We start from the raw sequence: 27,495 nt of genomic DNA, 5'->3' as shown, positions 1-27,495 counted from the left end.
CTGAACAAAGGTCCTAGAGAGCAGACCTGCCGTGACATCATCAAGCTGAATCTAGGGTACAGACATGCCCGTGCCCAGCCTGAATGATCTATCTGCTTAACTTGCTCAAACCTCCATTTGCACATCTGTAAAATGGGGATGACATTGTCCCAACACCAGACACTGCTGGTTGACTAAAGGGGACTGCCTGCATACAAGCCTGGCTTCTGCCTGGCATTTGGGGAGGAGCAGGTTGCAGGCTGGGGACCAACAAGCATCTGAACAGAGGCTGCTATCCCTTCCCCAGGAGGCCGCTGGGCAGCGGCTGCGCTGTTCCGAGCTGCATTATTCATGGTGCTCAGCTATGAGCAGAGGGAAATTTGCTGAGTGATCGACCTAATATCTTAACACAAACCCATTTAGGCAAAACACCTTTGAAGCGAGAATGAAAGAAAAAACAATAGAAAAAGAAGCTGAGAGTGTTTGGAGGCAGGTGGTAGCAGGAGGGAGCTTGGCACCCAGAGACGGCTGATTCCTGGCCCTCCCCCACCCCATAGCCTCCCTGTGGGAGACCCCTGCCCCAGCCCAGCTCACTCATGCCTCACCTTTCCTCACCCTCACTGGCTGTGCCTAGCATTCTCCCACTGAGAAAATTCTACCGCTTCTCAGATTAGAGTCAGCCAAGGAAATGGGGTCTCCCCAAGGCTCACATACCAAGTCAGGAGCCAGCTGGCAGCTGGACCCCCACGTGCTACTTCACACTCCAGACACTTTACCACCCCATCCTCTCCGGAGGCTCATCCCCTTCACCCCTGGAGTAGCCCTGAGGTGATCACATGGGGTGGGAAGGGCTATGGCGAGTCCTATCCTTCCTTCAGGCCAAGGCTGGTGGAATGTGGCCGAGGCCCTGGGGACACTCTTGCGCCCACAAGACCACTTTCTTTCTCTAGCTCAAATACTTTCCTGCCCTTGAGTCTTTGCCATTGCTAGGCCCTCTAACAGAAATATTCATCCCCCTTCTCCATATACCCTATCCAGCCCCAGAGCCCAATTTCCTGAACTCTCACCCCACAAAACACCCCAAATCCCTCCCCTGTGGGAACCTACTGCTGCCCACTAGAGCTCTCAACACACACCCCTGCCCTTCAGCTGCCTCTACATTTAGTGTTGTGCTCAGTTTTGTAACCCTCTTGCTGAGCACTGAGGCCAGGTGCCTGGGCTCAAATCCCAGCCCAGCCACTTCTTAGCTGCGCGGCCTTTGGACAAATTACTTAACTTCTCTGGACCTTATCTTATTATAACAAGGGCAAAGTGCTCAGGACAGTGCCTGGCACGTAAGTGTGTGCTAAATGTTATTGTTAGATGCTGTCAAGTGCAACTCATAGTGTCCCTCTGAACAACAGATCTGAACCCCGTCCTATCCTGTGCCATCCTCCTCATCTCTGGCATACTTGAACCCATAGCTGCAGTGATGGTGTCAATCCACCTCGTTAAGGATCTTTCTCTCTTTTGCTGACCCTCCGCCGTTCCAAGCACGATGTCCCTCTCCAAGGAACCCTCCTAATAAAATATGCCCAAGGTATGCGAGACAAAGTTTTTCCTCTAAGGAGGCTGCACTTTCTCCAAGACATACCTGTTTGTTCTTCTGGTTTGCTAAATAAGTGTTTGGTGTTACTCTATCATCATTATTATCATCCCTTTCCTCTATTAGCCCCTAAGCCCCTCTGACAGGGCTTCTCTCTTCTAACTTCTCAGGTCCAGCAGAGTACCAGGCACACCACAGGTGCTCAATCAATAGTGAAAACAAGGTTGATTTTCAACAAGGATACCTGCTCTGTCCAGGCACCCCAGGAAGAAGAGTCCAGTGCAGAGGCAGGGCATGGAGAAGTCAACCTCCAGGCAGCTCCACCTCAAGGCAATGACCGACCGAGGCTTTCAGGCAGGGTGGGGCTGGCAGCTGGGCCTGTGGTTTGGCCATAAAGGAGCAGGCGGCTGCAGGCTGGGATGAAATATTTAGGAGCCCACATCCCCGGGAAGTAGAAACTGACAAGCAAAATGAAATGTTGAGATGTAATTACCTAGGCAGGCCAAGCATGTCTCCCCGCTGGCTGCAAGCTTGGGTCGCCCCCCTACACGCACCACAAGCAGGTACTGGGTAATGAAGTCCTCCTGGACCCTCTTCCTGCACCAGCCCTTGCATCTTCCTCTTCTGGCCAGTGCAGGTGAGGAGGTGGCCAAATGCTGGGCTGTAGTTCCCTTAGGCCAACCCTGGCAGGGTGGCCGGAAACTGGAGCAGAGAACTGAGGCCTGGGTCCAGCCTTGGCTCTGGATAGGACCAGGGCAATCCTTCACTCCACTGGGCCTCAGCTTCTTCAGCCAGAAAATGCAGCTACTCATCCGTACCTGGGAGCAGAGCCTGGGATGGCAGATGTGAGCATGCTCGTAAAACTGGTCTTAGTGAGGGATGGTGGCATGAGTGGACCACAGACAGGACAGCTCCAGAGGCCAGCCTGACCCAGTGTCCTACAGGAGACATTCTGAGCTGCTGGGTTGTCTGGGGCCCAGGTTACGGGTCCGGTCCCTGGGCTGGAGATGAGTCTGCTCCTCTCCCTCAAAGAAAATGCTCCAGGAAATCCCACAAGCCTCTGCTTGGCCAGATCTACAATAAGAGATGGGACCAGAAAGGAAGATGAAGGGGCCTGCAAAGCTTTAATCATGGGACAAGCCTGAGTGGGTACCAGGAGCCTGTGGAGTTATGAGACTGGGGAAAGGGATGCTCAGCTGACCCATCCTTGCTGGAGGAGGGAATGATTCATAGATTTCCCTGGAGAAGCACATCATGCTTAGTAAAGTAAAGGATTAGCTAAAAAGAGGAAGATCCTCAACAAAAGGGATTGACACAGTAGCTACAACAATGGGCTCCAGCAGGGCAACAATTTTAAGGCTGGTACAGGAAAGGACAATATTTCATTCTGTTGTGTGCAGGGAGGGTCACGAGGAATTGGAACCAACTCAATAGCACCTAACAACAATCCCACCCCACCCCACCCTTCAATAGGCTCTTGGACCAGCTGTTCTATACAAGACTGTCCAATGTTTATAGTACAAGGGTAATCTTGGGAACCGGAGCGCTTAATGTTAATAGAATCCCTAGTCGAAATGATAATCCAGAGTGTCCCCACATAGCTCTAAATGCCTCACAGACAGAGTGGCACTGCTCAAAGTTAAGAACATCTCCTGATCTAAACCAGGACCCAGCGGCCAGTCCTGGCTTCACCATGGCCATCGAGCACGCGCCAGTCACACACATGCTGCCCAGGCCCCTCTCCAGGCTGACTCCAGGGCCTCCAGGTGGCTCAGGGTCCCAGCCCAAGTCCAAATTTGCCTGGAAACAGTCAGTTAATCCCTCATTGTGTACTCCCTACTTTTGCCAATACTATCTTACCAGGCCAGAGCCCCAGGCCGGCTGGCCAAACTTCAGCCACCCAGCCTGGCCCCTGCAACTCTCCCCCAAAAGTCCATTCCCACCTGGCCATCTCTCTTTTCTCTCTCCTTCAGTGCGTTCCCTCCCCTCTGGTCAGACCTCGAACGTGTCAGTCCAGCCCACAGCTGACCTGGTCCACCTCTCTAGCCTCATGCACTGCGCTGTCATTCTCCACCCTGACAGCACCTGCAATTTTGAGCACCAGCTCTTCCTTTCCCCAGTTAGCTCCTGTCCCTTCCTGGGAATTCAGTCAGACCCACCCGCAAGGAGCCTCCCCAGCCTCCTCCTGCTCTATGTCCCTAACCCTCCCAATGCCTCAGTCACTACACCTAGCACATTCTATAGAAATCATGAGCACGGTCCTTCTGTGTCCACCAGCCTCTAAGTTCCACAGATATGACCCACAGCTGGGCAGAGAGCATTCCATCATTTACTCAGTAACAATTGACTGAGTGCCTCTCGTGCCAGGTCCAATCATAGATGCTGCGGTTACCGCAGCAAGCCAGACAGACCAGAGCCTGGCCCACATGGAGTTGATGTCCATTTATGAACCAGACCAAAGATGCTGAGAAATGAACACATGAGTGGGTGAAGAGCTCATCTTTTGCCTCCTCACACACACACTGCGCCCCATTCACCCACAGCTCTCCATACTCATATGGTGCTCTAGAGCTGAAAAAGTCTCCACATATGGTCTCAGTAGGGAGCTCAGTGGCCTCGTGGTAAGAAACTGTCCTGCAATCCTGAAGGCATGCAGTTGGAATCCACCACAGGAGAAGGATGGGCAATCTCCTCCCGTCAATTAACTGCCTCTGAAAACCCACTGGAGAATCAGCTATGGCTCAGTTCTGCCTCGATGGCACACAACAACATGGTCTCCTTCTCAAAACTCATTGCTGCCAAATTGGAATCAACTCATAACTGACCCTCTATTGAGTGTCCAAGGCTGTAAACAACTTATCATCTTTCTCCCAAGGAGTCACTGGTGGATTCGAACCATCAGAGATGCCCAGCCTTTGGGTTATCAGCACAATTCCCTGCACACCCCCAGAGCTCACTGTCTCATTCATTCCTTCCGATCAACTGTGTCCTGGGTATTTTGACCATTCTATGGGTAAGAAAACGGAATCCAATCAATCAGAGCCTAGTCCCATCTGCCTCCACCGTCCCTTTCTCCATTGCCCATTTTTCCCCGACTCTTCTGCCTTTTTATATCTCTCACTTCCCTCGCTGTTACCCACTTTCTCGGGTGACCTAGCAAATCTCCCTATTTGTAAAATGTGCTGGGCAGGGGCCTCTGTGCGGAGGAAACAGGGCCTCTGATGCCTCCTCTCCTCTGCCCTCCCAGAGCCCCATTTGTGGTCCCCTCCTTTTTCACTCCCTCCCTCCTTCTGCCTCTCTCCTCTTGCTTGTCACTGTGTCCTGCTTCCCCTCACATCCCAAGGCCTCCCTTGGGCCCCAAAGCGTCTGCAAGACAGTCGTTAGCTTTCCTTCTGGCTCATTAAAAATGAGAATTTGCATAGAATATCCATATGATCATTCTGTCTACAGCAAAATAGGGCACAAGTATAATGCACCATGTGTCAGGCAGAAAAGAGAGGACAGTCACAACGGGGGTACAGAACTCCAATCAAAGTCTGAGAGAGTTCTCACCCTCAGGGTCTGTGGTCTCAGAGGCAGCCCCTCACCCACTCCTGCCCTTTCTCATCTTTCTTAAGGTCCAGCTCACCTATTTTTGTCAACCTTACAATAACTTGCAAAATTGAGATTATCTTTATGCCCATTTTTATGAATGATAAACTGAGGTTCAGTGAGGAAGGGGCTTGTTGAGACACATGCACATCCATGGCAGCCTGGGGTTGGGGGCAGCTGGCCCATCCCTCTTCAATGCTGCTCTCTCAGAAATGCTCCCCTTCTTGTTCACAGCAAAAAGACTGAAGAGCCAAACTCAGGAATACGGTCACCAAGCTCTTCTACCCAGAATGCCCTTCCCTTCCTCTCGGCTGACCCCAAATATCCTTCAAGACTCACCTTCCCTATCAGAGGGCCCACCCAGGCCTCCTCTCCCTGCAACAGCTATGTATCCAGAGATGCAGAGATGTTGGGAAGCAAACTGCCTCTGTCTCATATCAACTTCATAAATGCATTCAGACCTCCTCATCCCCAAAAAAGGATTCACAGCAGTGCCCAGAAAGAAACACATTTGACTACAAAATAAATGGATAACAAAAGCGAGGGGAAGGGACCTGCATTTTACACACGAATGCTTCTCTCAGCGTCCAGCAGGACCAAGTCAACCAAGCCTTACCCACAAATCCGGCCATTTGAGAGGTAGCAGCGAGGAGCAAGGAGCCGGAAGCGGGAGTGCTGCTGTCTGTGGTGCTGAACCAGGATGGCTGGCCCTTGCTGTTTGCCTGCATATAATCTAGGAGCATAGGCTCACGCTTCAAAATGCACCTCAAATCTATCATTCCTCACCATCACCACCACCACTCACTTATCCAAGTGATCAGACCATCCCACCTGGACAAATATAGTAGCCTCTTCATTGATCTTCCCGCCCTAGCCTTTGCCCTCACCACCCACACACACTCATCTATTCCACACACAACAGTCAAGGGATTCTATTAAACCTAAATCCCCCTTACATTCCTGTACTCACAATCTTCCTCAGAGCAAAATCCAAAGAGCTCAGAGAGGCCCATGAGGTCCCGCTGACCTGGACCTTCCTCCTCTCCTACCACTCTCCCCTCCTTCATTCTGCTCTTCCTCTTGGTCACTCTGTAAATGCCAGGCAGGCTCCCACTTCAAGGCCTTTGCATGTTCTGCTTCCTCTGCCGGGAGCACTCTCCCCACGCAGTTCACTCCCCTCACTGCATCCAGTGTTCTGCCCAAACGTCAGCTCTGCAAAAAGGTCCATCCTCACCTTCTTATATGAAAAGATTTCCCCTATCCACCTTTGTCTAACCAGCTATGTTCTCTTTCATAGCTTTGTCTGTCAGCCTCTATCTGACATCATATAGTATACTGAAGGGTTTATTTATTATAAGCTGTCTTTAACATCTGCCCCCCAAATGTGAGCTCCACAAGGTCACAGATCTACATTTGCCACATCCCCACTGCCCTGGCATATAGCACATGCTCAATATTTACTCAGAGTCGAGGAGATAAAAAGGCTGAAAGAGATGTATGCATTTCTCCCCTCATCAGCCACGCTCCCACAGGGCAGGTCCTGTGTGATTCTGACATCCTGATTCCATCCCTCTGAGTGCCTGAAAAGCTCAAAAACTCCTAGTAGCATGAGGGGAACCAGGATGCATCTTTCCCACCTCCAAGACTGTAACACCTGCTTCTACCCAGCTTTCCTCAGGGGACCATACACAGCCACATAAGGGCCTCCATGACCAGGTGACTCCTCACAGGATCACACACAGCCACTCAGGGGTCAGCCCATGACCAGGTTTCTCCTCACAGGATAACACACGACCACTCGGGGCTCAGCCCATGACCAAGTGACTCCTCACAGGATAACACACGGCCACACGGGGTTTGGTCCAGGACCCAGTGACTCCTCACAGGACCACACACAGGAGTTGCACATGACTGGGAGATTCCTGACCACCCCTCCTCCCTCTACTCCTTTCTCCTTCTCTTCTCTTCCCTTCTCTCTCCCTTTTCTGCTCTCCTTTATTTTCTTTCCCTTTATCTCTCCTTTTCTCTCTCTTCTCTTCTTGTTCTTCTTGTTGCTTGTCTTCTTTTTCTCTTCTCCTCTCTCTCTCTCACACACACACCTGACAATGGGAGCATCTTACAAGTCTCAGGCAGAAGACCCACAGGCCCTCACCTGCATTACCCTATCACAGGAGCACTCTATTACTTACATCACAGGAACCCCTCTAATTCCTCCATCCCAGGCCCCAAGCAGAACCTCTGACTTCCATGGTGGGGCTCCTCGCTAGGTCCACCCAGAGAAAGGTCAGGTGAAAGGAACTTCATTGAAAAGGAGGGATCTTCACCTTCATTCCCTCTAGCTCCAGAACAAAACCCTTTGGAAGTGCCAAGGACCTGAGTTCAAGCTCACAAGCTATGAGGCCCTGGGCAAGCCCTGGGGCAGCCTGAGCCTCCTCTGTAAGAAAGACAATGCACAGAAGCGGTGCTGGAACCAGGTGCAAGCTTCTGTTATGTCAGTCAATGAAATGTCTAAAATTGTATTATGCTCAAGAAAAAAGGAGGCTTAGGGGTCTTCACACAGGCCAGACTGGACTGGCTGAGGGATGGGAGCAAGAGGTGAAGTCTCAAGAGCTTTGAAAAGAGAAAGCAGGTGGGTGGATACAGAGAATACCAGGGAAAACAGCCACAGGCTTCAGGTGGTATGTCTGACATAAGCCCAACCCTCCCCGTAACTCTACAAGGAAGGAGCACAGCTGTCCTCCTCGCCTTCCAGATAAAGTACCGGGGCCTCACAGTCATAGAGGGAGCTGGAAGACATGGAAGGCACAATGCCTCAAAGCAGAAATTCCTCCCACAAAGATGCTAGGAGGGGTCCTACTGGAAAGTTCACAGGGTTCTTCTAGAACCACAGAAAACAGGGAGGTTGAGGCTTGCTTTCGCCTCAGCTCCGAGGAGCTCAGTGCAGGCACTTTGGGTTCTGAGAAAGGAGAACAGGCTGAAGTCCATAGTTAGCAGGCAGGTGACGTGGTTTTTGAATGTCACATCCCAAACCTGAGCTGGAGGAGCACTGCGACAGGTGAGGGCCTTCCATGCACCTTTTACTGAGACAAAGAAACTAGAAGGGACGCCTAGTCCACAAGGGCCTGCGAGGGCAGAACTCTGAGTGAAGAGGCTGAGGTATGGACGAGAAGGAGGAAACAGGCACAAGAAAATGACCTTGGTGAAATGGAGTTCAGACCAGGCTTAGAGAGTTATCAAAAGGATTTGAGGGAAAGTCACAAAGGCGTAGAAGGGACTAAGGAAGTAGGTTGTTGTAGAAGCAGCTGCTTTGCAAGGTCAAGTTTGGCCCAAGAACAAAAGACTCACAGAGAGTAGGGGACTACCTTGGTGGCATCTGGACACCATGAATTCAGAAAGGGAGAAGGCCAATGGGGGCAGGGGGGCCAAGTAACAGGAATCCCACACCATGGGAGAACCACAGAGATCTTCTGACCCACCAACTCCCTGTCAGGGATGAAACTGAGGCTCAGAGAGGGAAAGTGATCAGTCCAGGGTTGGCACAGCTTCCCAGAGACAGAATATAGCCTGGACCTCAGCTTGACTCCCACCCCAAGGCTCTCTGTCCTACTTCATCACTCTGGTTAATAATGATATCTGACACCACTAGTAGCACTTAATGCAGGGCAGAATGGTGGCTCGGTGGTATAATTCTTGCCTTTCCTGTGAGAGACCCCGGTTCCATTCCCAGTCAATACACCTCATACATATCCACCACCCATCTATCGGTGGAGTCTTGTGTGTTGTTATGATGCTGACCAGGTATACAGACACTCATAGAAGCAGAGCTTCCAGACTGAAACAGACCAGGGGGGAAAGGCCTGGTGATCTGCTTCTGAAAATCAGTCAATGAAACACATACACTGTGCGTGGGATCTCTGTGAGCTGGGTTCTCTGTGAGCTGAGGTCTGCCCAAAGGCTGCTAACAACAACGGTGCTCAATGCGGCGCCCAGCACTGTGCACTGTACACACATTCACTCATTTACTTCTCAGTCCAACCTAGGAGGGAAGTACACGCTATCTGGCCAGTGTACCCACTCACCAGATAGAAACTGAGGGACAGAGGGTTTAAGTGACTATTCAAGGGGCACAGCTCAGAGTGGCAGAGTTGGGATTTGAACCCAACCATTTGTGTCAGCACCCAGGGTCTTAACCTTGTGCTATCGGGAGGACAGGATTCAAATGGCCAAGATGCAAGGGGCTGCAGCCAACAAAGGCAAATTTCCTTAAACTCCCAAAGAACTCTTCAAACATATTCCACAAAGGAGGCTGGTGGGATAGAACGTTGCTCCCTGTACAAGAGGATGCAAACGTAGAGCAAAAGGGGTGAGTGCTGGCGGCTTCCTCCTGCCGCTCGGTGGTGTTAAGGAGCTAACGCAGATGGGAGGACATCCCATTGTGTTAGGCCAGAGTAGAAACATCAGACACAAGTCAGAGAGAGCGGGAAATGGCGACACTCTAAGCAGCAGAGCCAGATGACACCCAGCCCAGGGGACTTACAAGATCGAGAGGTGACAGGCCAGAGTGGCAGGGAAATCAGAGTGGACAGGTGAAGTCCCCGAGGCAGGCTGGGCAGGCAGGTGGGTTCATCCTTATAAATGGATAAAGACTGACCTTCCAATCACTGAACAGTCACATTAATGCCAACACCTTGCCAATCTCTAAGCCCCAGCCAAGAGCCCCGGCGGGCACACTGTGAACCTCGTGGATCTGCAGGGAATGACCATGTCTGCTGAATTTCCACCCATGATGGACAGCAGGCATGAGAGCAAAACGATGTCATCAGCCATCAGTTCAGGGAGTCCTGGCTGATAAGCTTGAAGGATGAGGAAGTGGTGACGTGGCAGGGACTCACTGTCCACCTCCTCAGCCTTAGAGATTGTTGTTGCCCCTAACGTGTGGCAACCCCATATCTGGACCAGAACTTGGCTGATCACGAGCTTGGAGAACTAGGTATGATGAGTCTTTGCCTGTATAAAGGATGCTGGGAGTCAAGGGCTGTGGAATGCAAGGTCACAACCATCAGATGCCAGATCTAGCTAGACCTGATGCGCCCTGCTCTCACAGATGAGGAGAAGGAGGTCCCCATAATGACAATGACATGCTCAAGGAAGCAAATGTGATCATCTATTTATTCATTTATTCATTCTATAAATATCTATGGAAAACCTGTTATATGTAAGGGATCCATCTTGCATGTTGCTGTGATGCTGCAAGTCATGTCGCTTGTGTTTCAAACACCAGCAGAGTCATTCTTGTTGGACAGTGGAGCTTCCAAACTAAGAGAGACTAGGAAGAAAGGCCTGGTGATCTTCTGGAAACTGGCCAACAAAAACCCAACAGATCAAAACAGACATTGTCTGACCCACTTGCTTTGAACACAACAGGAGGGATTAGCTGCTAGAAGAGGGCAGCATGTTTGGTGAAAAAGAGGACCATCAAGTGTGAAAAGACCTTTGGTGAGATGAACCGGACAAGAGTTATCATGACGAACAAGGTAGCAATTATTAGGATGACACGGGAGCAGACAAGTTTCATTCTATTGTACATAAAGTCATGACTAGCAGGAGTCAACTTGATAACATACATCTACCTATCTATGTGCGAGGGAGGGTGATGAGCATGAAGCCAAGTCAGGTCTAGTCCTGCCCTGACTTTACAGATGCTAAATTCAAGTGGAAGAAGCCAAGGGGAATCCTGACAGTTATGTGGGGTGAGATCTGATTGGGGCTCTCTCTTAACAGTAAGCTCTAAGTTAGACCCCTGACTTCCACCAGTTCTGAGCAAGTCTGCCTGGGGTACTGAGAGAATCCAAAGGAAGAAGGGGCTCCGCACTGAGCCTCGGGAGGCAGAGAAGACCTCAAGTCCCTGAGCAAACAGGACAAGCAGGTGGAGATGGCATATGCTAACACACTCCCTCCATCGAGCAGGCACAACCCCAAGGGCTAAATTTAAAAAAATATAAAAATAAAAGACTGGCCTGAAAAAAAAAAATCTCCTCGCTCCACCTCACATGGTTCCCTGACCCATGGCCAACAGGACCAGACCAGGCCCTCATCGGAGTCCCATCTGTCTTGCTCATTCCTCCCTCTGCTCCTGCTCATGCTGTTCCCCCACCTGGCGTGCCCTTTCCTTTGTCCAAACACCCCTCCATCAAGCCCCACTCCACCGCCCCAGCCTTGCTGGACTGGAGCCCCTGCAGCCAGGGAGTGTGTCTCTTTCCTCCAGCTTCATCACAGACACTTATCAGACAACCTGGACCGAGCAGCTCCTGGGAACAGGGCAGGTGCCAGATGTAACTCTGTGCACCTCCAGGCCCTTGAGAGCATCTGTACAAAGGCTCTTGGCTCGTCTCTCCTCACAGGAGGTCTGGATAACCAGCAAGTACAAAATAAACCCAGGAAGCCCAAGCCAACTGGGGGATCCCAGTAGGGTCTAAAGGGCTGAGCATCCTTCCACCTCGAGAAGGAGAGCACCTCGAGTGCCCAAGCGTCTTGAGAAATGGGAGGACTTGAACCCTATATTTCAGCCATGTTCTCACACCTCTAAAGAGTCCTGGTGGCACAGTGGTTAAGCAGCTTGGCTGCTAACCTCAAGGTCAATGGTTTGAACCTATCAGTTGCCCTACAGGAGAAAGACATGACAATATGCTCCTATAAAGATGCAGAACTGGAAATTTTAAGAGGCAATTCCCTGCCTTACAGGGAATGCTACTGGTCAAAAGCAGTTCCACATTTAGCAACAACAGGTCTGGGGTTTAGGGTTTAGTTGGTTTGTTTTATGGGTTTTTTTAACTCATACCCTTGCCTCAAAGGATTTCTGCCCTTAGAAAGTACAAAAAGAAAGGGAGCTCTGGTGGCCTAGTGGCAAGACGCTGCACTGCAATCCCAGAGGTACGCGGTTCAAATCCACCAGATGCTCTGCTGGAGAAGGAGGGGGCAATCTCCTCCTGTACCAGTCAGATCTGATTTGACGGTACATGTGAAAATAATACAATAAAAATTTAAAAAAAAAAAAAAAGAAAGTACAAAAAGAGTGGAGGGAAGCCAGGGAGTTTCATGGGGACAGAGATTGGGACCCTAGCTTGGCCCAGCTTAACCCCAGGCCCATGCTCTGTGTACTTTGATGTCTCTCTTGTCCACAAGGAAGCAGCCTCTCAGTCCTGGAGCAAGGAGAAGGGGCTGAAGAAGGGGAATAGGAACTAGCTTTTTGTAATCAATCATCCATTCAACAAGTATTGATTGAGCAAGCCTATGTCCCAAGGGCTGTGCTAGGTGTTGGGACACAGCAGTGAACAAAACAGGGGGGGGGGGGGAAATCCCTGCCCTGGCGGACCATAAATACACAAAGATTTACTAACGTGAACCAAATTCACTGCCATCAAGTCGATTCTGACTCACAGCCCTATAAGACAGAGGAGGCCTGTCCCACAGGGATTCCCGTGTTGTAAATCTTTGCACTGCTTCATCTTCCTCCTGGGGAGCAGCTGTTGGGTCCAAAAGTGCCAGACTTCTGGAGAGCAGTCACACTAACTTGTGTCACCATTGTGTCACCAGGGCTTCCAAGATTGGCCAGCAGGTATTATTTTAGAGAATGTGCTTAGAGACCTACCTGGGAAGGCACCTGAATGCACAGTAAGCCAAGAGGACATGTGAGAATGAATTTTCCTGATGGAGGGAACAGCCAGTGCAAAGGTCCTAAAGTGAGTTCATGCCCCACGTGTTTGAAAAGCAGCAAAGAGGCCAGTGTGGCAGCAGCAGAAAGAGTGAGAGGATAAATGGAAGGTCATGAACTCCTGGAGGTGAGGGGGAGACAGTAGAAAGCAGACCAGGCACTCTAAATGTCTACCCTTGGCTAGATGCTTCTGGGTCCTGGAGTTCTCCCAGAAATGTGAGCAGTGCCAGTCTCTCCAGGTCAAGGTCTTTCCTTCATACCCTCCAAACTTCCAGGACATGAGCGTTCCAGTGTTAGCCAGGGAATAAGCCGAGAGAGGTCCACACAGCCCAGCTGGATGCAGAGCTGCCCGCATCCTGGACTTCCAGCTTCTCCAGCCAACACCTGGCTTCCTGAGAGAGGCCTGTCTGCACAATGATGCTGACAGGACCATCAAAATGCAAGCCTGATGCTCAGCCTTGGGAGGTGGAGCTAGAGGTCAGGTCAGCAACAGCATGACTCACCTGAGCCTCCAGAATATCAACAGAGTATGGCAGGGTCAGGACTCCCTGCTGGGCACACAAGAGGATATCCTTCAAGAAGTCTGAAAGTTCCACAAGCCTAAGCCCCCTTCCTGTACACTCAGAGAGACATCCTGCTCCCGCTCTAGAAGCCAAGGCCCAAGAGTGCTGGGTTTGCCCACCAGATGACCAGAGCCAAAATTCCAGGTGATCCTGTGGCGATACCCTTTGCAAGGAGCTGACCTGGGTCCTCCCTGACACATGCACTAGAGGTTGACACAACTTAGTGCTGAGGAGAGCACCTGGGGGAATCGAATCCCACCCTTGCTACCTTCCAGCTGTGTGGCCTCAGGGCAGTTACTTAACCTCTCTGAATTTTGCCATCTATATAGTTGAACTGATGGTGATGATGGTACTTATTTCAGAGGACAGTCGAGAACAAAACGAATTCATATGCACAAAGCACATAAAACAGGGCCTGGTCCAGGGGAGGGTTCCATAGATTTCACCTACTCATCGCCTCCGCCCCATTTCACCCCCCATGGCTTGGACACAAGATACTTCCACATGGCCTTAAACAGATAGCTTACCTTCCCTGAGCTCCACTTCCCATCTGTAAAATGGTGATAATAATGCAGGTAAACTGAGGCTCACAGAGAACCCCATGTAGGAATGTAAACGTCTGCACTGCAGACCCCATGCCCTGAGAGCACCCAGGACGGAGGGTGGGAGGTACCAGAGGGCACTGTCAAGTCTGCACCACCCCCTCACCACCTGTCTCCCTCCTCAGTGACTCACGCATTATCTCTGGAGCCCAGGCAGGGCCCGCTCTGCATGTCTAATCCCAGCCCTGGTTGTGCTGCCGTGGGGCCGGTGGGAAGGGCAGGCTCCTCATCTCTCCCTTGGGCAGCCTCAGCAGTGGCTCGGAGGAGGGAGTCTCGGCTGCAGCCCGAAGGTGCAAGAGTGCACCCCACACGTCCCTCGTGAGCACAACCCCCATGAGCACGTACTTGCACAGATGGGGAGACACACACACAGAAATGGGAGATGTACCATAGACCTTACACAAGCAGACAGGCACACACATTATTGAACAGTCCCAGACACTCTCCAGGACACACACAGATGCCCCTCCTGAGGTCTGACAGCCACAGTTCAAGATCCACATATATGCATCTGCACACATTGGCTCTGGCCACCTTTGGAACTGGCATTGCTCCTCTGTCACCATCGGGTCAGAGATGCCATTAAGAACCAGAGGGCCCGCTTCTCACTTGCAGTTAACCTTCACCCCTGTGGGTTTGTCCCCAGCCCGGACAGTGGGCACAGCTTCATGGCCTGAGTTAGGCCACTGGATGGCCCCCCAGTGCCTCCCAGCACTCCTTGGGCTTCTCCAGGAATGAGTGAACACCAGGGAGAGCTGTGGCCCAAATAGCTGAATCTCAGAACATGACCTTCCAATGGGCATTCCTGAGCTCCCTCTTCCATGCACCAGGAGCTCACGTCATACTGACAGGTCCATATGGTTGAGGCGATTTTATTCCTATTTCACAGATGAGAATACTGAAGTTAAGAATAGCTGAATGACTTTCCCAGGATCCTAAGTGACCTTCAAGACTTGGGTCACAATCAGCCCCAGAAATGCCTGTCACTCCCAGTGGCTAAGATTCTACTTCTTACTCGAGCTTCCTGTGATGGTTAATTTTATGTGTCAGCTTGACTACACTATGGTTGTCCTGGAGGTTTGGCCAAATCCTAGACTAGAGGCTGTTCTATAATGCAGTATAATGTAACGTAATACCATCAATCAGCTGAAAATGGAATTTCCCTAAGATGTGTTCTTTAGACTAGAAACAGGTATTTGGGCAGCACTTTCTCTTTCTTCACTCTTTTTGTGGCCTACCCTGTGGATCTTGGGATGCAAACCTGTGGAAGTCTCCAGATGTTCGTCTTGCTGGCCTCCACAATCTGGTGAGCTAATCCTTCGAAGTGAAGTCCCTCTCCCTTCCTCTTTCTCCACGTATATATGTGCACTTGGAGGAAGTGCATAGGGTGCTCCTTAGAGGCTAGGATGGTGACACTTCGTCTAACTTACTCTGGCCATGTTGTCAGGAAGGGCCAGTTCTTGGGAAAGGACATCATGCCTGGTCAGAGGAAGAGAGGAGGCCTCCCAACAAAATGGACTGACACAGGCTTGTGCATATCAGAGATGGTGAGGGTGGTGCCAGGACAGGGCAAAGGTCATAGGGTTGTTATGAGTTGTACTCAAAGGCACCTACAATAGCAGCAATCTCTCACACATAGATCTCACTGGCTATTTCTCAACAGAACTCTAAAATGTTTAGTAATGTCCGGGTCAGGTGCTAGATTAAGTCTTCCCACCTGGCGTACAGAGCTGGGTGCCAGACACAGCTGTTTCATGTTCTAACTGTGTAGCTATGGGAAAGTGACCGACCCTCTTGGACCTTAGTTTTCTCATCTAAACAATGGGCACATCCATGCTTCTTTTCAGCCTCCACAGTAAGCAGCCTGGACCTGCTGACTGAGGTCCCCCTGGCTCTCAGGTCCGGCCCCGGCCTGGCGCGTGTGCCCTCCCTCCACGAGTGCTCCTCTTCACAACTCACAGATAATTCATACTTCAGAGGACAAATCAATACAATATACGGCCAAAGACATCTTTAATCTTTTGCAGGGATTAGGCTACAAGGTACAGCGGCCTCTTTCTACTGGCCGCTCAATTCTGATTTCAATTTGGCCAGCTGGAGCACGGATTTCTCTCTCCTTTACTTTTCACTGCCTAAAGACGTTCCTCCAAATCAAATTTCATTTAGCAGGTGGGGCAGGAGGCCTCACCGTCCACACACAGGGGAAAGCCCGGCCAGGGCCTTGGGGGCGGGCACGCCTGATACACGGTGACAGAGGGAGGGCCTCTGCCACAGGAGATGGTACGCTGGCAGTGGCTATCACATTTACTAGACTCTCAGCTTATTGTCTGAAATCATGAGTAGACTGACTTTTTCTAACAACCAAACACCTGAGCTGGTGCTTATTAAAAATTCAGACAATAGAAAGGGAACTTTAAAAAAAAAAAAAACAATGCCCCAATGCAACGCCAATCTGCCTCTCTTGTTCTTAACACCTTAGCACATGTCCCTGAGGGTGTCTCAGAGTGAGACAGCTGCACCCCTCACACCCACAAAGGGACTGAGCAGTGTGTGTCTCTGTCAACCAGTCGACATCAAGGTGACTGAAGTGTGAAGACCTCATTCACGTCATCTAGAATTGCATTCCACAGGGTTTCAATGGCTGACTTTTTGGAAGGAAACCACCACGACTTTCTTCTGAAGTACTTGTTGGTGGACTTCAACTTCCAACCTTTTAGGTAGCAGCTGAGCATATTAACCACTGCACCACACAGGGACCCTCTCGAGTGGGTCTCAGTCAAGATGGGGGAAATGAGTGAAGACAGAACAGACAAAAAAAAATACAAAAAGCTGTTAAGATCTGGGTCCTGGAGCCCAGCTGTCTAGATTCAAATCCCTTCTCCACCTCTGATGTGCTGCATAACTTGGTAACAGTTATTCAGTCTCAGTTTCCTGCCCTATCAAATGGGCATGGAGAAGTGCCTAGGCTCACATGGGACAATGATGTAACACGAGCACGGTGCTGGCACACAGGGAGGGCTACACTATGTAAGCTCTTCACTGCACCACAGGATCACTCAATGTCTCATGGAGCATCAATGTGAAGGCAGTGGGTTTGATATAAGTACTGGGTTCGGTTCTGGGTCCATTAAGACAGGAGCTAAACACAACTCAACTCTAGGATTCTGGCAAGAATCCGCACCACAATCCCAGAGGTAAGCAATTCGAATCCACCAGATGCTCTGCTGGAGAAGTAGGAGCAATCTCCTCCTGTACCAGTCAGATCCAATTTGATGGTACACACACACACACAAATAATAAAATTTTTAAAAAATTAAAAACAAAAAAAACCTTCTAGGATTCTGGTCCTACATCCAGTCTCTTTGTGCCCAAGCCCTGCAGTGGCTACTCTTCCAACTGTGGGCTTGTTTGGGGCAGGGTTCAAACCACTGAGGATGAGAGGAGCCAACAGAGCAGGGCACAGCGTGCTAGTATATAGAGAGGAAGCAAGGACTCGTGTGCAGCCAGAAGGTGGAGTCTGTGGCCTTGGGGTCCAAGGCGATGACCCCACACACACACCCATTCAGCCTACTTCCTTCTGCCAAGGCCTTGCTGCTGGGGCAAGGAGTGGCTGGGAGCCATCTCTCAGTGCTGTCCCACTTCCTGCCTCCCCACGGCCCCCCTCCACCTGGCCACAGGAACCCAAGCCGTACAATTAAAGGGGCTTATCTGAGATTTATAGCAGGATTATGCCTACAGGGTGTTATCAAGCCAGCCTCTGGACACTATGTGGTCCTTAGGAAAAGCAATTAGAATCCTGGGGCTGTTCGGGTATGAATATACAGTCGCCACTCACCCAAGGTCGAGGGCGCCTCTGTGAGCTATTTAGAGACAGGGAGAGGCCTCCTTGGGAGAGGCCAGAAGATGGGAAGAGGGACTCTCTCTGCAGGGAGGTGGATGGGCCAGGAAGGGAAAGGTCTCCCTCCCTCCCCTGATATCCACAGCAGATGCCCCAAAGAAGCCCCATGTCCCATCCCTCTGCTCCACGGCACTGGCCTCAATAAGCCCTCACCGCTTGACAAGCTCCATCCCCCCAGGTGGAGGTACCCAACCCAAGGGCCTGCCTGCTGCCCCTGGCTGCCCCAGCATGACCCCCAGCCCTCCCACTGTACCTATACCATCACCATCAACACTGACCGCTCACCAGCCCAGGCTCCAGGGCCATGCAAAGCTCCTGGGCTGGTGTCTGCTGAGTGGGAACCTCTTTATCAGTTATTGGAGCTGGCCTCTTATCGCTTGGGTGATACCTAACAGCTTTATCAGGCACCTTGGAGGACAGCAATAATGTGAACTTAATGGGGGGAGAGTTATAAGTGGGGGAGACCTCAGGATATCAAATGAGATGGCTTCCCCAAATTTCCTCATACTACAGAGGGCCCACTTCACAGAAGGCGGGAGCAGCTCAGCTCTACCCAAATGGAGACCAGGCTTCATCCCCACAGGCAGCTCCATCCAACCCCTCAAATAACCTTGCTCCACTGTCCTAGACCCCAGAACCTGCCAGACTGCCTGCCCATTTCCAAGACCCCTTCAGAGAAGACCACCTCCATCTCATCCTCTACCCCGGAGCATAGCAGCTGTCCCACTGGCTTCTACACTCAAGGTACAGACAGTCGCCTAAACGGTGTTTGAGAAAGATTCCTATCTACCACCCATAGGAGACCCCCGCCCACCCTTAGAGCCAGGTCCCCAGTGCCTAGAGGTCAAGAAGGTAAATGGCCCAAGGAAGGCAGGGTCCAAAGCAGAGTCTGATGGTGGCTCTCGGCCAGGGCTCAGTGCACTGGGCCACGTCACAACCATCAGGGAAATATCCCCTGCCCCAAGCATGACCCCGAAGGCCCACGCCTGACTCACCATCCTCGCGGGACTTCTGGATGAAGGCCTCCACGCCACTCTCGCCGTAGCTGCCCTCCGAGGCCAGCGTGGACACGTAGTTCCACTTGAGGGCGCGGACGATGTCCACCATGGCCTGGGCCTGGTACGTGTCCGAGGGCACCACACGGGAGAAGAAGTCGTAGCGGCTGTTGTCGCTCAGGTCAGGGGCTGTGGAGGCGTAGCTGATCTGAGGGATCTGAGGGGCGAGAGGGGCTGCTGATGGGGGCGGGCTGGCACCCCCGTTTCATACAGCTATACTGCCTGACAGGCCAGTACTGGGACCTGCACACACACCTCCCTCCTGTTCCCAAGCCTTGAGACCACCCACCCCACAGGTATTGCCCCTTCTCCCACTTGATAAAGAGGAAAAGTACAAAGAGGCTGGGGGAGTGGCCAGGAGCTGCTCGGTCAGCTGATGGCTCCAGCCTGGGGTCTTGTCCAGCCCCAGGCCTGCCCATTGGGCTTAGGTTCTGCAACAGGAAGGTTCCTGGAACACCTCCCCAATAGCACACTCATACCCCCATTTTCTCTCCCTTCTCTCACACACACAGAGCAAGCCGCTGGGGGCCTCCATTTATATAAAATGCTACAAACTCCCAGCCCAGGGAGCATCCCCAGGTGGCTGAGATGGTTCAGGAATATGGACAGGGCTATCCAGAGGGTTCCTGGGGGGTCATGCCTTCCATCCCTTGTTACCATTCAACAGATCCTATCCCCACAGCTCCCTCTGGGCTCAGATTCTTTCTCCTGCCCAGCTCAGAGGAAGTGGAGCCCAGGTTTTGGCTGCTCATTCCTACTCTCACCCAACTCTTCCCCCACCCCCAGGTACAGTCCAAACAGGTCAGAGTGGACAAAGTCATAGGGAAGCCCCTTCCCTCCTCAGAGAGCCAGGGGCCTGCATGGGTTCCACAGCCACTTAGCAGGGCAGCCCCCAATTCTCCCAGCCACAGAACACTTTGTGCCCCAACCAAAGTAGACTCCAGGCAGAGGTGAGGCTTACGCTGCTGCTGCCTCCTGTGGCTGAGACCCAAGCCACCTGAGAGGACATGGAGGGGCAGCACGGACCCTCCTGCACCATCCCCTTCTCCCAGCCCATGTTCTCCCACACACGTTCTGAGTCTTTTCCCCACTTCCAGCCCATGCACCTTCATATCCCTGGTACTCCAGGGTCCTCTCCTCTTCACTGGGTGCTACACTGCCCAGGTTTCCCACAATCCCACCCACTGCTCCTCTGGAGCTGATCAATGTCTGTGACCTGCGTTCTCTTCCTCTGTCCACAACAGAAGACATCATTTCCTACGTGTCTGCCCTCTGCCTTAATCTCTTGCCCAAAATGATGATGAGGGGATGGACATACTGACCTGAGCTGATATAGAATTTCAGAATTTAGCCTCCTAAGAAATCATCAGGGTCACCTATGGGTTGGTTCGGACTCAATAATAAACAACAAGAAGAAATCATTAAAGAGCTCTGGTGCCATAATCCATAGAAAATTACACTGCCAATTCAAAGGTCACGCTTCTCTGGCAGTTCAAATCCACCAGCAGCTCCTTGAGAGAAAGATGGACTGTCTCTTCTTAGTGCAATTAACATTCTCAGAAACGCAGTGGGTAGTCACTCTCAGTCAGAAATGACTCAATAGCAATGAATCGGTGAGTGAGCTTGTGAAGGAAGCATTTCGATTCAATCTTGGCCAAGAAATTTCATGCCTAGAATCTCAGGTCCTCTTGAAACTAAGGGTGGGGGAAAGTTCCAGTGGGCAAGAGAACTGGGGTGCCTCATCATAAAAGTGGCACCCACGTGGCCAATGCCAAGAGCATTCCCACCCCTAGAGACCACTTATCAGACCAGACAGCCCCCCCCGCCTCTGGATAGAAAAGCAGAGATGATGCCAACCTACAAGCGACCCTACTCAATATCCAACTGTCCAATGCCATTCACATCAACTAAGACTCATCTGAGCACCTATTATGTCCTGGATGCTGAGGACAGAGCAGTGAACAAAGCATACAAGGTCCTTGCCCTCATGGAGGGCATCACTTTGCTGGAAGAAGAGGAGCACAACCAAGTCAACAGTCAAATATATGAGCAGGAAGGGCAGTTTCCAATAGGAAAGGGCCTCCTAAAATGGGATAGTGACAGATGGTGTGCAGGAGGCAAGGCCTGGGAAGGTGACATCTGAACAAATCGGCATGACCAAGATGAGCTAGACCATCCCAAGCAACTGAGCTGGGACACGGTAGAGTGCGGAAGCCAGTGTGGCTGGAGTGGAGCAGGAACACGTGATGGGGAGCGCACTGAGCACACAATAGGTCTAGTAGTTGTATAGTAAGGAAGTTAGCTTAAAAGAATAATAATAACGTTGTTGTTGTCATTAGGAACACTAAATGGTTTAAAACTAAGAAAGGCACACGCCAGGCCTACTCAATCTGTATGCGAGCAAATTATTCGAGAAGCTGGACTCTATGAAGAAGAATGGGGCATCAATATCAGAGAGGGACTCATCAATAATCTCTGGTATGCAGATGACACAATCTTGCTTGCTGACAGTGAGGAAGACAGAGAATCAGACTACAGCCTTCAATATGGTTTGCATCTCAAAGTCAAGAAAACAAAAATTCTCACCACTATACCGATAGGCAACATCATGATAGATGGAGAAAAGATTGAAACGGTCAACAACTTCATCCTGCTTGGATCCACAATCAATATACTTTGTGCCAACAATAAGGAGATCAGGAGATGTGTTGCACTGCCAAAGTCTGCAGTCAGGGATCTCTCCAAATTACTGAAGCGCAATGATGTTAGTTTGAGGACTAAAATATGCCTGATTCAGATCGTGATCTTTTCAATCACTTGTTATGCATCTGAGAGCCGGACAATGTAAATTTATGGCAAAACTAGTATTCTAGCAGTGAGTGGTTAAGCATTTGGGTGCTGACCAAAAAGTTGGTGGCTTGAACCTACCAGGTAGGACTCAAGAGAAAAATTAAGTTAGTCTGCTTCTGGAAAAGCTTACCGTTTTGGAAAGCCTATGGGCAGATTGGCATACCAATTGACATATTTCAACAAACAGATGCTGCTCTGGATATGCTCACCAAGTTGTGCCAAGAAATCTGGACAACCACCTGACCAACTGGCTGGAAGAGATCTATATTTGCTTCCATTCCAAAGAAAGTTGACTGAATGCAGAAATTATCAAGCAGAAACATTAATATCATATGCAAGCAAGATTCTGCTGAAAATTATCCCAAAACTACTGGAACAGCACATCATCAACAGAGAACTGCCAGATTTGCAGGCTGGGTTTAGAAGAGGCTGTGGGACTAGGGATATTATAGCTAATGTTAGATGCATCTTGGGTGAAAGCAAAGAACACTGGAGGAATATCTGTGTTTCATTGACTATGCAAAGACCTTCGATGGTGTGGATTACAAAAACTGTGGCTAACTCTGAGAAGAATGGGAATAAAAAAATATTTGATTGTGCTTAAGCGAAACATATACTTGGGCAGTTGTTGGAACAGAGCAAGGAAACAATGCATGATTCAAAATTGGGAAAGGTGTATGCTAGGGATGTGTCCTGTCTCAATACCTTTTCAATCTGTATGCAGAACAAATCATCTGGGAGGCTGTGCTCTATGAGGAGAAATGTGGCATCAGGATTATGGGAAGACTCATCAACAACCTGCATTATGCAGACGACACAACCCTGATTGCTTAAACTGAAGAGCACCTGAAGAACTTGCTGCAGTAGGTCAAGGACTGCAGCCTTGGGTTGAAGCTCAGCATCAAGAAAACAAAGATTATCACCACTGGGCCAATTGGCAGCATTATGATAGATAATGAAGAGATTAGATTGTTAACAGTTTTAGTTTGCTTGGCTCCACAATCAACACTCTTGGTACCAGCAACCAAGAAATCAAAAGGCGAATTGCACTGGGAAAGTCTGCTGTCAGAGACCTCTCCAGAGTATTGAAGAGCAACGATGTCAGTCTGGAGACTAAGGTGCACCTGATCAAGGCCATTTGTTATGTAGTTGACTGCCATTGAGTCGAGCATGTCTCATAGCGACCCTATGAACAAAAGGCCTAATGCCTTTCTATAACTATCACCATTACTCACAATTCATAGTTTCCAGAAGCATGATTTTTAGGAAGTAGATGCCAGTCCTGGATGCAGGCCATACATAGTCTTTGCAATTACTTGCCATGCATCAGAAAGCTGGATAATGACTAGGGAAAGAAAATTGATGTCTTTGAGCTGTGGTACTGGAGAAGAGTATTGAATATCCCATGGACTGCTAGCAGAACAAACAGGTTCGTCCTGGAGAGGATAAAACCAGGCTGTTCCTTGGAGGTAAGGATTCTGAAGCTTCCTCTGACATACTTTGGGAATGGTGCAAGGAGGGATCAGTCCTTGGAGAGGGACATCATTCTTAGAAGGGCGGAGGAAGAGCGCAACAGAGGAAGATCCTGGATGAGATGGATTGACTCAGTGACTGGGGTAATGAGGGTAGGCGTATCAGAAACAATACGGTTGGCACAGGATAGAGCAGATTTCAGGGATATTGTATATAGGGTCACTAACAAAAACATGAACAGCTCTGTTCTATCCTGCAGGGTCATGAAGTGTTCGAATCTACTCAACAGCAGTGAGAATGACAAGAGTGATCAACAAGAGTGAGTTCAAAGTCACAGTCACCCTGCAGGACATAGAACTACTACCACAGGTTTCCAAGGCTATACATCTTTAGAGAAGAAAATTACCTCATCTTTCGCCCTCAGAACAAACAATAAGTTCCAATCGCTGACTCTATGCTGAGCAGCCTAGCATTTTAACCACTACACCACCAGAGTTCCTTGACACAAAAAGAGACCAGGAAAATATGCAAAATGGAAACTGAAAAAAAGACAAATAACTTCAGGTGTAATGGAAAAGTTTTAAATAGCAAAAGGTATTTGTGGAAAGTCATATACTGATGAATATAAAAACCAAGCCAAATTATTTTAAAAGTCAAAATTGGCACAGGAAAAATATAAACTCATTTCATTCATGACATAAACAGGTGGATAGAAAAATACTAAATAAATGTAAGCTATATTTAAAAATAAATAAGGGAATTGAGGAATAAAGGGACTCTTGGGTATAAGAAGTTGCCCTCCTCCTCCAAATGGTGCAATTCTGGGTGCAATGGGATCCCCCTCCCCTAAGCATGCCCCTGAGCAGCAAACCGGGCTCCTCTGTGATGCCCCCACCCAATCGGGCTAGGACCACCCCTCCCTGCATCTCCTTGCAACTAGCTTCTGAGAACAAATCAAAACACTGGAAGCTTTTGGGGGAGGTGGGTATGGAGTTGATTGGATTTTTCAATTTCCTGGACGACTTCTGTTAATGTCCCAACCCTCTCATTTTAGCTCTGTGGTTTTTATAAAATGAATATTACTCACTTTTGGAAAAACAGAACTTTGGAAAGAAATTACAGTGAAGCCTATGAGAGCCAGAGCTTGACGAGACCATCTCGGTTTGCCGCTGTCGACAAGGTGCAGTTTTAACAATTTTCTATCAGTCTCTTTTGGTAGGAAATATTTGAGTTTTCCTTCTGTGACAGTTTTCTGCCTTATCTCAGTTCCAGCATTTTCAGATTTTAACGTGCAAGTCCAGAAGGAGGGACCAGATTACAGAAGTTGGGGTCATCCAAGGAATACTGTTGTTGTCAGGCACCCTCAAGTCAGTGCGGGTTTTTAGTGACCATTGTTTGATCCTGGGCCATTCTCACAGTCACTGCTGTGCTGGTGCCCTACTGGGTGCTGTGCTGGCTCAAGAAATACTTGTTGTTGTGAGGTGCCATCAAGTTGACTAAGGTTCATAGCAACCCTAAGAACAAGAGAAGTGAACCTTGCCCTATCCTGCACCACCATCAGGATGGCCATCGTGCTCACACCTATTCTGACAGTCACTGTGTCAGTCTTTCTTGTCAAGGGGTCTTCCTCTCTTTCTGATGCTCCACCTTTCCCAGCATGATGTCTTTTTTCCAAAACTGGCTCCTCCTGAAAACATGTCCAAAGTATGTGAGACAAAGTTTCACCATCCTTGCCTCTAAGGAGCACCCTGGTTGCACTTTCTCCAAGACAAAGGAGATGGTCTCTTTGCCAATACCATAATTCAAAGGTATTAATTATTTTTTCCATTGATTCTTTTTCAGTCATCCCTATTCACTGTCCAACTTTCAGATGCATAGGCAACAACTGAAAATATCGTGGCTTGGATCAGGTACACCTTAGTCTTTCAACTGACATCCCTGCTCTTTAGCACTTAAAAAGGTCCTTAATTGTGATACATTCACATGATGAAATACTATACAGCCCTCAACAATTTTGAAAAATACTACATAGCATGTGGGAGGCCAGAGAACATTATACTGAGGGAATTAACTCAGTCTCGTAAGAATAAATACTGCATATGTCCATTATTGTAAAAGTAGGATAACTAGTAAGAAGTGTATAAATGTCCAAAGAGGAAAAGGGAGGGGGGTAGGGGATAAAGATGGGGAGTGAGAATGACTGTTTGGTGGGCAGAGGGAGGGAGTGAAGGAATTAGAAATGATCCAGTGGGGATCTGGAAAGTGGTAAGTAATAGTGGGCATAGATCAATGATCATTAATTTTATAAGACATGATGGGGGGAAAAGTTCATTCTCTGGAACGAAATATAAATGAAAGACTATAAAACAGAATGTAAATGCATGAGACAATGTAATTTTAATAATAAAAAAGAGGTCCTTGATACCAGATTTCCCTAGTGCAACACATAATTTCGTCACTGCTGCTACATGGGAATTAATTGGATCCAAATAAAATGAAATCATTCCCCACTTTAATTTTTTCTCTAGATATCATCATGTTAGGGAGCTTTGGTGGATTAATGGTAAGGAGTTGCTCTGCCAATCCAAAGGCACACGGTTCTAATCCAACAGCTGCTCCACAGGAGAAAAATGGGAAATCTCCTCCTATGCCATTTACTGCCTCTAAAAATCCATTGGAGGGTCAGCTATAAGTTAAGTTCCAACTTGATGGTACACAATCAACACTCTTGACACCAGTAGTCAGGGAATCAAAAATTGCATTAGGGAATCAAAAGATGAATTGCACTGGGAAAGTCTGCTGTCAGGGACCTCTCTAGAGCTGAAAAGCAATGATGTCAGTCTGGAGACTAAGGTGTGCCTGATCAAGGCCATGGTCTTCGCAATTACTTGCTATGGATCTGAGAGCTGGCCAATAACTAAGGATGATGGAAGAAGTATCTATGCCTTTGAGTTGTGGTGCTGGAGAAGAATATTAAACATACCATGGACTATCAGGACAAATAGGTCTGTCCCGGCGAGGGTGAGACCAGGCTACTCCCTGGAGGCAAGGATTTTGAAGCTCCATCTCGCATACTCTGGGCACGTGGCCAGGAGGGACCAGTCCTTAGAAAACAACATTATGCTTGGAAGGGTGGAGGGACACTGCAAGAGAGGAAGACCCTGGATTAGATGGATACACTCAGTGGCTGAAGAAATGGGATTAGGTCTGTTGGAGATGATGAGATTGGCTCAGGATAGAGCAGGTTTCAGAATTAATGTACAGAGGATTGCTATGAGTCTCAGGCAACTTGATGGCACATAACAACAAGAATCATATGCTGCCTATTGGCCCAAGGGTGAGGATTTTTGTTTTCCTGATATTACCCATATTCTTCAGTAAGTGCTTCAAAATTTGTAAGCAAGGGAATAATACTGCACAGTTTAAAATCAGTGAAAGTGTGTGTCAGGGTTGGACCCTTTCTCTATATCTATTCAATCTGTATGCTAAGCAAATCATTAGAGAAACTGGACTCTATGAAGAAGAATGTGGCATCAAGATTCATCAACAACTTGTGTTATGCAGATGACACAATTTTGCTTGCAGAAAGGGAAGGAGAATTGAAGGAATATGAAACTCAACTCATAGCCATTGTGCAGAAACTGACTCATTGCTGATCCTCTGGGTTTTCCAAGAGTTTGAATGGGAAGAGACTGCCTGCCTTCCTCCTATGGAGCAACTGGTGGATTCAAACCACTTGCCTTTGGGTTGGCAGTGCAACTCTTTATCCACGAGGGTCACCAGAGTTCCCCGAAGGAGTACCAGGCAGCTATAAAAGAAGTACAAAGCTGCTTTCCATGCCTTCTCAGTGGTCACACTGTAAGGCAAGAATGATGACAACAAAGAGGGAAGGTGGAGGTCTGCGCAGCTTGTGGTGTGAAAGGGAAAACCTGTGAAAGTCAGCACCTGTCAGAGAAGGAAAACTCAAATATCTTCCACTAATAGAAAGTGATAGAAAACAGGTACGACTGGAACCTGTCAAAGGCAGAAAACTTCTACTACCCAGAAAAACAAAGTAGTCCCGTTGAGTCCCAGCTCCCACAGGCTTCACCACCTATACAGACTGTCTATCTGTTATACGTGCTTATACGTGCAGCAGCAACTTTCTGAAGACTAAGGAAAGTTTTTGCATAATCAATGAAACACAGA

At 49.2% G+C, this 27,495-nt stretch overlaps 1 protein-coding gene across 4 annotated transcripts in view; it reads right to left on the bottom strand.

The window, feature by feature from the left end:
- Positions 1–27,495, bottom strand: part of GRM4 (glutamate receptor, metabotropic 4) — a 148,785-nt gene that overhangs the window by 70,106 nt on the left and 51,184 nt on the right. For 2 of the 4 annotated variants that reach the window (XM_006882075.1, XM_006882076.1), the window contains exon 2: positions 18,925–19,141. In XM_006882075.1, the coding sequence (XP_006882137.1) occupies positions 18,925–19,141 (217 nt within the window). Of the gene's footprint in view, positions 1–18,924; positions 19,142–19,753; positions 19,763–23,648; positions 23,661–27,495 lie in introns of those variants that run through there. The other 2 variants (XM_006882077.1, XM_006882078.1) reach the window with 2 other exon arrangements.

This window comes from Elephantulus edwardii, unplaced genomic scaffold (assembly GCF_000299155.1).
Source record: "Elephantulus edwardii isolate Elephantulus edwardi_28Jun2011 unplaced genomic scaffold, EleEdw1.0 scaffold00017, whole genome shotgun sequence".
Taxonomy (NCBI): Eukaryota; Metazoa; Chordata; class Mammalia; order Macroscelidea; family Macroscelididae; genus Elephantulus; species Elephantulus edwardii.
This window is presented reverse-complemented; position numbering and strand designations above follow the sequence as displayed.